This window comes from Vespa velutina, chromosome 22 (assembly GCF_912470025.1).
Source record: "Vespa velutina chromosome 22, iVesVel2.1, whole genome shotgun sequence".
NCBI lineage: Eukaryota > Metazoa > Arthropoda > Insecta > Hymenoptera > Vespidae > Vespa > Vespa velutina.
In genome coordinates this window covers 1442501-1455351 of record NC_062209.1, presented here as the reverse complement: position 1 = coordinate 1455351, position 12851 = coordinate 1442501, and the positions used below count along the sequence as shown (strand labels likewise).

Below are 12851 nucleotides of genomic sequence, written 5' to 3'. Positions count from 1 at the left end.
TCGAATTCACTTTATTCAGTGCGTGGGTGTACATAGATTTTCTGGATTTTCTAAATCCCAGCCAAATGTAATCCATTTGTATTCTGTTCTATTCTCAACGATACATATGTCCGATTTAAATTTATCACCGTGTATAACCGATTGTTTCCCTCACTTTCCTCCGCAATGCCGACGGTAAGTATTTAAAGTGCAATGGAAAAATAAAAAAAATAAAAAAAAATAGAAAAAAAGAGAAGGAGAGGGAGATATATATATATATATATATATATATATATATTTCAAACCAATTCGTGTAAAGAGAGATATATATCACGATCAAGAATAATTATTTGATATGGTAAATCATCCCCGTGTACTTTTTATACATTATTTAAAATATATATAATATTTATTAAATATTATATATATATATATATATATATATATATATAAACTATATAATTATTTTCTCTTATTTCTTCTTTTTCTTCTTCTTCTTCTTGTTCTTTACTCTTTTTATTCCATGTTAGAAATGTTTTTTCTTCTTCTTTTTTTTTTTTTTTTGGATACATTAATGATGTTATACTTTATATGAGACATTAGCATTATCTTGATGTTATTTATATACATGTAAAAAGGCTGCTTGGACGGTCTTTGTGTGTGTGTGTGTGTGTGTGTGTGTGTGTAAGGAATATCACGGCAAGGAATATCAACTTTGAAACTTAATATCTCGATAGTGATCTTTTACGAAAAAGGTACAAAATGCTATCTTGTTAGTTTATTTCTTGATTTATTTTTTCTTCTTCTTTTTCTTGTTTATTTTTATTCTCATTAAAAATCAATTCATTAATTATTGTAATCAATGCAAAAATCAAATGTTATAATATTTTTTTGTAATCGAGATTCGACGACACACACACACACACACACACACACATATCCTACCTAATATATTTACATACATATAAACATATATTTTGTACTACGTAAGTATTATAATTTGAAATTGAATAGTCAAACAGCAATAGTATTGGAATTACGTAGATCAATCACGTTCCTTTTCTATTTCTTTCTTTTTTCTTTTCTGTTTTTATTTTTACACTCCAACCCCTTTTTTTTTCTTTTTTCTTTTTTCTTTTGTTCCAACTTACAATCACAATTTAACATTTGTATCTGACGTGAAACGAAGACCAAAGAGAAAAATCAAAGATAGGGTAGTGCAATTCGTGATTTATTGAAACGAATCCGCATCGGTTGAAAAAGTTCGAGTAAGAATTGAAAGCTAAAAAAGAACTAAAGAAAAAGGAAAAAAACTAAAAAAAAAAAAAAAAAAAAAAAAGAAAGAAAAAAGAAATAATAATAGCAAAAAAAAAAAAAAAATACTACGACACGATCGTCCGTAACCTCGTGCTATTTCGTCATAAAATTGCATTTTTCTTTTTTTCTGTTTTTTTTTTCTTTTTTTTCTCTGTTTTTTTTTCCTTTTTGTTTCTCATCACGAAAATGTCATTCATTTTACAAGACTACAACGAAGTTATTATTATATTCCTCGATCTATTTAGAATTTTAAAGAGAATTATAATTATATATTTTATATATATATATATATATATATATATATACATATATATATAAAAGATTATTTACATGGATAAGACTTTATTATAGAATATCTCCAACGTAGTAATGGAGAATACACATAATAGAAAATAATACAGGTTAACAACTACCTAACTCGGATTTATCGGAATAATTTCAATAGATGTTAAAAGTTTGATATTAAATTTAAACCTAGTTTTACTTAAGACGTTTTAAAAAAGTGATATTAAGAACTAAAACCAATGGACCGTATGTATGTACCAAAGTGTAATAATGTTATATATGAAAGTAGTATGAACTTTTGATTTATCGAGATTTTTTATTGAAAAAGTTCGATAAATGATCGATCGGTATTGATAGGTATTACTCGGTATATGCCATTAAATCAAGCATTTAATGTAAATGGAAATGGTACCGTACATATATATATATACATATACACATATATATATATATATATATATATATATCCAGAAGTATTATCATTTTAAATAATTAATTGCTCATAGATTTATAATATAGATTATAGAACTGGTAATTAACCAAAGTTATGTAAATGATAAGTTAATACGAATGTTTATGATAAGGGATACGAAATAATTTCTATACGAAAGATCGATTCAATCATTTAATCTTAAACACGGTGATAAATTGATTAGATGTCATCGTGTTAAGCTGCAATTAGAAAGCAGTTACCGGGATTTATCCGTCCGCGTTAAATCAACATAGTGTAGGTAAGCGTCAAGATGATAGTCATGACGTAGAAACGACGACCTCTCTCCTTCTCTCTCTTTCTATCTTTATCTATCTAACGATCTATCTATCTCTTTCTATCTTTCCTCTTAAACTTGGACGATAGATTATAGTACAACGATATTCCTGGCAAGCTTTGGAAATAGGATAACGTTTATAGAAGCATGAAAACTTTGACGGACGAGCTCTCATATATATATTCTACATACATCTATGTAGTGTATGTATCTATATATACATGTGTGTATATATATATATATATATATATATATATATATATATATATTTATTTATATATGTATGCATTAGTATTACATACATACGTAATATGTGTCAGTGAGATCTTCGAGAGTAGCAAGCTGGATATGTTCGAGGATAGTCGAGGATAGAATTTGCTAGTTCTACGATTTCGTCGGGCGAACGTCAACAACGAAATGCATGTTATTTATATCTCTCTCCCTCCCCTCCTCCCCAATGATCCTCTATCCCCTTACTTCTTCCTATTTCTCCCTATCCCACCAATCGACTCTCTATCTCATCTATTCCTTTACTTTCGCTTTTTCGTTTACACGCGGAAAAAACATTTAAACGAATTCTCTTATAGAAACTTTATTTATCATGGCCGATGATGATGATGATGATGATGTTTTCATCATTTAATCGAATATATCAAAAGATTTTTATCATAAAAATTGTGTTTTTTTTTCTTTCTTTCTTTCTTTTTTGTTTGTCTTATTTCTCTTATTTTGTTTTCTTCTTTTCGTTCTCTCTTCTTCTCTCAATTCTTTCATCCCCTTTTCCCGTCCATCCCTCGGATAATCAACAAAAATATATACGTTTATATATAAAAGTAATTATGACAGGTTTTTAAAGATTGAACATTTTTATAAACTGATCGATCGATGATCGTTTTAAATTGTTATCCGTCCAACCACCCATCCCACCCCCATCCCTTCGATGTATTATCAGTTGTAATATAAGAATGTTGTTACGCAATGATATTAGATGAATATAATTATACATACGATAACTAACACGTTTAAATGTTAATATCTGAATGTGTATGTATTTATCTATGTATGTATGTATGTGTGTATGTATGCATTTAGGTATGTACATCGTGTATTTCCATAAGCGTAAAATATACATGGAAAATAAACACGCATGAAATATAAGTTTCAAAAGTAAAGGATTGATGGGATGAGATAGGGTGGGATTGGTTGGGGTCAAGTAGGATCGGTTGGCTGGGTTGAAGGGTGAAGGGGGGATAGAAATAAATGGTTGGTTAGAATCGTTAATGTTCTCTAATATTTTCTCAATGTTTCTCATCCGTTCGAACGATGAAAATTTTCTTCTCTCGCTAAACTTTCGAGATGAGTTAAATACACCGGTATGGATTTATATACGCTTAAGTAAAGTATATATTCAAGTTACCATACGTTTTGGGGGGGAGGACGGAGGGGGGATTTTAAAGCGCAGTTCGTTTAACCAACCCTTTGTTTTCCTTAAAATGAAACGATGTTTTTACTAGTTTGAATTTTCTTTCTCTCATCGCGCAACGTATATAATGGATACTTATGAAAATAGAAAATTACGTTATGCACGACGGGATGAATTATATTATTTATTTACATAATAATATCTACGAGTTAACATGCATATTTATATATATATATATATATATATATATATATATATTTATGTCAAAAAGATTTTATTATTGGACGAAGATTTTGTGATAAACATTTTAACATTGTCCTTTTTTTTCGAATTAATAAAAATAACAAATTAGTAGTTTCAATTCGAAACATCGAAATGCATGAATATCCCGAACGATTGATTGAAAATTAATTTGAAAAACGAGGAAAAAAAGAAACAAAAAAGAAGAGGAAAAAAGAAAAAAAAAGAAGAAAAAAAGAAGAAGGAAAATGGAGGATAAAAATGACGTCATCGTGAAGAGAATTAAAAGACATCTCGTGTGATATCTCTCAGCCACCCTTGTTTAAAAACATATAAGATTTTTACGAGGGTTGTGTCACCCTTCTTAGAGGATTAGTCGAAAGTAAATGAATTTATGATGAAAATCGACATCCCGCCTTTTCTTCGGAAAACAAAATTGACCTGTCATGTTGTTTCTTTCCTCCAAAAAAAAAAAAAAAAAAAAAAAAGAAAAAAAAAAAATAAGAAAGAAAAAAGTTACTAGATTTCGGAATAAACCTGATGGACACTTTTCGTTAGATATACGCTATATTAAAATATACATATATTCTTAATATGCATTGGATATAATAAATATTTATAAAAAAAAAAGGGAATATAATCGTCAGAAAAATTATACTATATATATATACATACATACACCAATACAAGTAAATAACACATACACATACCATGTGTATATATATATATATATATATTTATATATATATTTATCACTTATGTCGAAAATAGATCGAAAGAAAAGAGTTTGGTATCGAGTTATTCTCGACGTGCTTCGATATTTTCCCCTTCCGATATCAAAATGGTCGTTTTCGTGATGTAGTTAAGAATTCGAACGGAGAAAAGGCTATCGAACGCGAGATGAAAACTCGATAACATTGACGGAATGTTTTCATTCGTTATATACTTTCTTTTTTTACTTTCTTTCTGTTCTTTTTTTTTTTCTTTTCTTTTTCTTCCCCCCCCCCTCCCTTTATATCTTTCTCATCTTATACTTCTACTTCTACTTCTACTTTTTTTTTTTTTTTCTTTACCGCACTGCGACACCGAAAGGATTGTTACGGATCTCATAGATACGTGTTTCTATTAGTTACGTGTATAGAATAATATCTTATGCGATTGACGATAATAAATAATAAAAACATTGGACATATTATTACTACGTTAATTTATTTATCACCGGTGATGTTTCATAATATGTTCCTTTTTTTTTTTTTTTTTTTTTTTTTTTTTTTTTTTTTTTTTTTTTTTTTTTTCTTTCTTTTTTTGAGACGAGGGAAGCACGGAGCGACTGGTGGTGGGTGTGTGTTAGAGTGATGTAGTAGAATTCTAAGATCCCGAGCAAAACATTTCAAGGATTCCACACGACATTTTACGAATTTACGAGACTATCATTGAAATCTTATATTATATATATCATTTGGAAAGGATAAAAATGAATCAAAGTTCTTCCTTTTGTATTTCTCACGAATCAAAATATTCCAATCGTATATATTACAAATATCGATCATTTCGTTTGACAATTGTATGATAATTATCGATAGGCAAATTTGTGATTTGTCGCATCGATGATACGATATTTCTTTTTATTCGACAATTTTATGAAGATTTAAGTATGACCGACATTTTGTCTTTTTATTCATATTTTCTCTCCCTCTCTCTCTCTCTCTCTTTTTCTCTTATCAAATAGATTTTCAAATTTCTTTGATCAGTCACTAGGTTATTGTTTTTCGTTCGTTCCTTTGCTTTTTTTTCTTTTTTTTTTCTTTTTTTTTTTTTTTTTTTTTTTTCCCCCTTTAATCCGTAAAATTTCGTAAAAATATCAAACGATTCTCGTTAGTTTTAATGAGATATATTATAAAAGGTCATTCATTCGTTTGCAAAAACAGGAATTTCAATTTATTATGGATACGAGTTGTATCCAATATCGAAACTTGATGATACCGAATAAGTAAGTAAGTAACTAAAATTTCAATAGGTATCGATATTTCTCGATTGACATCGACTGCGTGGTATTGAGTCTGAAATTGAATATCGTTCGCATATAGGATATCGGTGATATCGATCGAAATAACTATCATCTAAAAAGTGATATTAATGATATTAAATATAACAAGATTTATCGATAATATGTTCAATCGACGATGACGAAAGCTTTGCATTGGATATATTTTTCTTTCCTCTTATCTAAGGAAAAATGAATAAATCAAAATAAAAAATAAAAAAGGAAAAAGAAAAAAAAAAAGAGAAAAAGGAAGAAAGAATGAAAGAAAGAAAGAAAGAAAAAGGTCGAACGAAAAAGTTCTTACAAAATTCCGACTTTATTTCGTACGAATTAAAAAGACAATAAACGGAACGGAATAATATAATTTTGCTTTCTCACTGTTTCTACTTCTTCGCCATTTAGCTTCGCCGTTCCACTTTTATCCGCACCCGTCATCACCCCTTTTTCCGCAATGGTTTCGAACGACTGAAATTAATTTTGATGGAACGGCACATTCGAAAGATTCGCATCGAAAGTAATTTTAGATAGGTTGTTCGAATTGCATAGTTCGTCTAACATTGGTTGGATTCAAATCAACGAAGATTTTTCTCATTTGTCGAAGGAGTTCTTTCTTTAATTTTTTTTTCTCTACCCCCTCCCTTCATCCCCCTTCATCCCCTTCTTTTTCTTCTACACTTTCAATACCCACCCTTCCTTATCATTGTCCACCGATTTACAACACTCCTATATCTTCAATCTATTTCAGAGTTTTAACGAAATGTTATCGACGTGAAAAATTCAAACGAGTGATCATTTTGGCTTACCGATCAACATCGTATCTTTAAATGAGAAAGACAGAGAGAGAGAGAGAGAGAGAGAGAGAGAGAGAGAGAGAGAGAGAGAGAGAGTACTTACGTAAGTAACTAAGTACTTAAGTATTTGACGCATTTATCTGTTAAACGTTCTTGCAACAAAGTCGTTTGTCGAGTTTAACGATAAGCGTGTCGAGTTTCGATTGGGGAGGAGCGAAAGGGTGAGGAGGAAGGAAGAAGGGAGAAAAAAAGAAAGGAAAAAAGAAAGAAAGAAAGAAAGAAAGAAAGAAAGAAAGAAAAAAAGAAAGAAAAGAACAGAAAAACACGTAAAAACGTGAAAAGAAGATCGAAGAAAATCTACTACCTTTTGATAGATTCGAGAATGATCGTTGAATTATCCTTGGATAAGATAGATAGATAGAGAGAGATAGAGATAGAGATAGAGAGATAGATAGAAAGAGAGAGAGAGAGAGAGAGGAAAATCTATATAGTTCATTCCGAGATAAACGATCCTCGGTATAGATTTTCTCAAATGGCTATTTTTTTTTCCTCCTATTAAAAAAAAGAACCGAACGATAGAAGCTTTTTATGCAATCCCCGAAGGAAACGTGCATTAACATAGTCAAAGTCGAGATTTAGCAGCGTCACAGATTGCATTCACCACTTTTCTCTCTCTCTCTCTCTCTCTCTCTCTCTCTCTCTCTCTCTCTCTCTCTCTCTGTTCATTTCTCGATTTTAGCTACATCACGTTTTTCCGAAAACTTTTGGACGTCCGTTGGCATGGCCCTCCACGTTGTCGAGGGATGGTCGTTCAACGATCCATGATTTATGACGTCAAAAACAATTAAGGCGGTAGAGAGCAGAATTTCCACCGACATCGAAATTCTAACTGTTGAAACTTTGAATATTTTGAAAATGTCAGAGAAAATACGTTAATGACGATCAAGATCAAGGGGAAAAACAAAAAAGGAAGGGGAGAGAGATATAGATTAGGATTGGCCAAGAACGTAATGTAGAATTAATTAACGACGCTTTATAATATCTATCTTTAACGTTTCTTCAAAAATAATTCAGAAATTATCAGATTCAACAATTTTCAACGTTTAATAATTAAATTCCTTCGAAGATTTTCTTTCTCCTTCCTTTCTTCCTTTCCATTCTTTCTTTCTGTTTCTCTTTTTGTTCTTTTTAAATTATTACCTTGAAGTTCTTTCATTCCTTTTTTCTTTTTCTTTTTCTTCTTTTCTCTCTTTTTTTTTTTTTTTTTTTTTTTTTGAATTCTTCTCTATTCTTTCTTTTCTCTTTATTTCGCAATTTTTTCCCTTTCTTTCTCTCTTTCTTTCTTCCTTTCTTTTTTTTTTCTTCCTTCTTTTCTCTTTTCTTCTTTCTTTCTTCAATTTCAATCCCCCGATCCGATTCAGGATCTCATTGACAAATCCCAATGACACGGTGACAAACGAACGAGACGAAAATTTAACTTTAGAATCTTGAGTCAGCGAGAACTATCGAATCATTATTACAGTGACGTCTTAATAATCGCTCGAAGCTATTCGAAAGATTCACGAAGTTCATAATGCTCAAGTGGTTCGAGATAATTTGCGTGAATGACATTCCGAACGTACACGGTGATCGCGTCGAATTAATCCTCTCGAATATCGTCGAATGAGTGAAAATATTTTTGTAATTATCGAGAAAAGTTCAATATGTGATAGATTAAATCCATCTCTTTGGTGGTTTAGATGGATTAAAAAAAATATCCCATATTTTCTTTTTTTTTTTTTTTTTTTTTTTATTTTTTACCTTTTCATTCACTTAGTTTAATCCATCACGAGAAAAGTCCAAATTACGCTTGCAATCATGCGGAATTAATATTTCATTTGAAAGTTTTTCATTGGGTATAAAAAAAAAAAAAAAAAGAAAAAGAATAAATCTGTTATCTCAAAAGAACGATATGATTTTCATTTATTTATTTATTAATTAATTAATTAATTAATTAATTAATTAATTAATTTATTTATTTATTTATTTATTTATTTATTTATTTATTTATTTTTTGAATTCCGCAAGTTCTTCGCGAATAAAAATGGACGTCTCCGGTACTTCATTTTTCAAAAAGGGCTGATTAAAGTAATTCAAAAAAACTGTAGTATAATGATTCCACGTTGTTCCTCGATGCTTTTTTTTTTGCTTTTATATATAAGAAAAAGAAAAAAGTTTTTTCTTCCCCCCCCCCCCCACCCCTCACGTATTGGACTCGATATAATCTGCCGCAAAGCCGCGTCGTCGATCTTTAAATCGAAAAAAAAAAAAAAAAAATCCAAAAAGCATTCGCGAAACGCAGAAAGTTTTTTTTTTTTTGTTCGTAGACGAAAATGTCGAAATTCCATTATTGTCTCCCAAAATGTTGTTCCATTGACACGTTCTTTCGTTTTCCTTTTCTTTTTCTTCTTTTTCCTTCTTCAATTTTAATTTTCAACGTTTCTCTTTAATAACTTCGAACGTTTAAATTTTGGGCTACAAGTAGAAGAAAAAAAAAAGAAAAAAAAAAAAAAAAAAAAAAAAAACTAACGGTCAGTTTTAGTTTCAAAAATGAGCCAAATTTTTCTCACGTTATTAACCAATCCCTCCTTCATTTTGTAAGAATTTTAATCTTTTTTTTTTTTTTTTTTTTTTTTTTTTTTTTTTTTTTTTTTTTTTTTTAATTCTTTTCTTTATTTTTGATTAAAGGAAAGTAAGAAAAGTGGCTGCCGAAATTAGGCCTTCGTGCAATCAAATTGAACGAGAAAAAAATATTTTTTTTATACGAATTAAAACGTCGACTCAACAACGTGAAATTATTAGTCTTTCGATTTATTTTTCTTTCTATGAAAAAAAAAAAAAAGAAAAAAAAGAAAGAGAAAAAAAAAACGTCCATGTTTTCGCCACCGAAAAATGTACATACGTAATCCTTTACGTGAAAATTTTTCATTTTTTTTTTTTATTTTCCTTTTTTTTTCTCTTTACAACGTGATTGCAGTTTCGTTAAATTTTTCGAAAAACAACGAGTGGAAAATTATACGACGGAGGAATATAAAAAATTTGCTAACGAAGGTATTAACGAAAAAAAAAACAAAAAACAAAAAAAAAAAAAAAAAAAAAAAAAAAAAGAACAACAAAACAAAAAATTATGATATATGAAAAACTTATGTCGGAGAACATAAGTAAACGTTGATAATAATTTCAATGATCGTAGATTTGAGTTTAGTCGATATTCATCACTTTGGGATGTTCTTTTCTGCATCAAGGCTTGCAGAATTTGCGAATGCAAACATATAAAGAGATATAGGGACGAGATGGGATGGGAAGAACGGGGGATGGGGTGGGAGGGGTTGGTTGTGTCCTTTTAGTTCGTCATATCCTTCAACAGTTAGTACCTAGTTTTGAACCGGAGGCATCCGTGTAATATGAGGTCTGTATAATAGTTCGCATGATCGTATATCTCTTCTCCATCAGTATACCGAGTACTACAAAAGGAATAGAGATTCTCGATAAACCGTTTGTCTAAATGTCGGGTCTGAAAGTGCATGCCTGACTTTGTTCGCGATAGTTCATGGTGTTACGCGTACAACGTAATAATTTTATAACTTCGTATTAATATAAAGTTTTCTTTTCTTTATTACTGCCATTTTTATTATTATTATTATTATTATTATTATTATTATTATTATTATTATTATTATGTTTTTTTTATGAAACTCTTATATATATATATATAAGATAAAATCGTAATTAAAGTTTTTGTTCGAAGAGAAACGAAAAAAAAACCAACAAAAAAAGAAGGAAGGAAGGAAGGAAGAAAGAAAGAAAGAAAGAAAGAAAGAAAGAAATAAGGCTTAACAGAGTGTAGGAAATTTTTTAATAAAATGAAAAATGTCTGTTGAGGGGTTGGGGGAGGGAGGTGAAGGGTGACAGCGTGTAACATCATATACGACAGCAAAGAAATGAGTTTACGTGCTAGTTCTACATACATACATACATATATATATATATATATATATATACATGGATACATATATATATAAATATATATATATACATACATACGTTTGAGAAAGATGTGTATTTATTTGGAATGTCTGTGTCTGGGTTGGTTGGGCATATAGCTCTTTGTGCCCGTGGGTTAGCCTGCCAACACGTAACAGTATTATTAACATTCTGTTTGAATAGAAAAGTCAGAATATTTTAGTGGCTTATTTTTCATGTCTAATCTTGGGATTAGAACGTCTATTCTTTTTTTCTTTCCCTTTTCCTTTTTACTTTTTTTTTTCTCCTTTCTTATTAATAAATCCTTTAGTAACCTTTCGGCAAAAAGATTTCATTTCTTATTTAAAAATTAAATTTTTTTAATTTGCATTTAAGAATGCATGAGCTTCGTTAAATAATAATAATAATAATAATAATCGATTTTACTTTGTAACATTGAATTTTTCATTCAATTTAAATCAAATTCAATATGAGATCGAGATAAAAAGTACAATTATGCTTTAGCAAAGATCATTTGTTAACATATGCAAATACACATATACATGTAGAAATACACATATATTCTTGGCCACGTATTCATCGTTATTATAAAATCCGTAATAAGAATTTATTGTTAGTTCTAATATTTTTCATTCGCACCAACCATATTATCGTTTTGTTCAAACAATCTTTATCTATAACTTCATACATATTATTTTCGTTAACACCCATTTCTTTTATGTATCCTAGACAGTATTTATAAAATACATACATACATATGTACTATATATATATATATATATATATATGTATATATAAAATTTTATATGATTTATTTTATCAAAATATTCCTTTTTCAGGTACAATCATTATATAATTAATAAAATAAATTTATTTAAATAAAAATATTTCAATTTATTTTTAAATATTATATATGATTAAAGTAATAAAATGTAAAATTTATTTAAGAAAATAATTATTTTCTAATATTATAAAAATTAAAAATTTATATTATAGATATTAAAAAATTACTTCGATGTAATAAAATATATTAAAAATTTATTTATAAGATAAATTTTTAATTTTTATTTAATAAAGAAAAATTATTAAAAATAGAAAAGATTTAATAATTTTTTAACATTTGATAGAATTTATAATATATATATATATATTTAATTAAAATATAATTATATAAGAAAATATATATATACATATATAAGTAGACATATCATTAAATTATTTTTATCATATCCAAATATTTCCTTTTCCTTTTTCTTTCTTTTAGATTTTACGTTAAGAATAAATTTTAAGATTTACCATAGACGTATTCTTAAGCTTTCTTCTTTTCTTTTTTTTTTTTTCTTTTCTTTTCTTTTCTTTTCTTTTTTCCTTTAAAACTCTTTTAAACATAATCTACGGTCACGTTAGCTCTCTCTCTCTCCCTCTCTCTCTCTCTCTCTCTCTCTCTCTCTCTCTTTTTCTTTATCTCGCACACAGGCATATATTCTCATTCATTCTTGCTCTATCTTTGTTCCATCTTAAAAATAAAAATCCTATGGTATTTTCGAGATTAAAGAGGTACACGTGCAAGGTGCTTTTGGATTATCTTAATTATACGGAAGATATGTAGTTGAGAGTTGAACATGGATGTATAAGTGTATAAAGGTTGAGAGGGTGAATGAGAGAAATGATCATGACTATTCTTAAATTTCTGTCATATTCAAGAGACGCAAAAATGTGACATCGTTAAAATATATTTCGTTTCTAACATTCTACATTGCAAATTCGCACTCTTTTAATTATACAAATGTTATTAATTAATATATTTGTATTCTTCTCTTAGTTCCTTTTTTTTTTTTCTTTTTTCTTTTCTTGTTCTTTTTTATGCTAAAAAAATTCACAGGAATTCGTAGAGGAAGATAGAGATAGAGATAGTGAGAGCGAAAGAGAGAGAGAGAGAGAGAGAGAGAGAGAGAGAGAGAGTGAGATAGAGAGACAAATAA

The 12851-nt window shown here is 28.7% G+C and overlaps 1 protein-coding gene across 6 annotated transcripts in view; it reads right to left on the bottom strand.

Annotated features, from left to right (window-relative positions):
- LOC124956575 (growth factor receptor-bound protein 10-like) overlaps positions 1–12851 on the bottom strand; it is a 437491-nt gene that overhangs the window by 329197 nt on the left and 95443 nt on the right. For 2 of the 6 annotated variants that reach the window (XM_047512556.1, XM_047512557.1), the window contains exon 1: positions 10930–11054. The exons of 3 other annotated variants lie outside the window; for them this stretch is intronic. In XM_047512556.1, the coding sequence (XP_047368512.1) occupies positions 10930–11039 (110 nt within the window). In that variant the 5' untranslated portion in view covers positions 11040–11054. Of the gene's footprint in view, positions 1–10929; positions 11070–12851 lie in introns of those variants that run through there. One more of the 6 variants, XM_047512565.1, reaches the window with a different exon arrangement.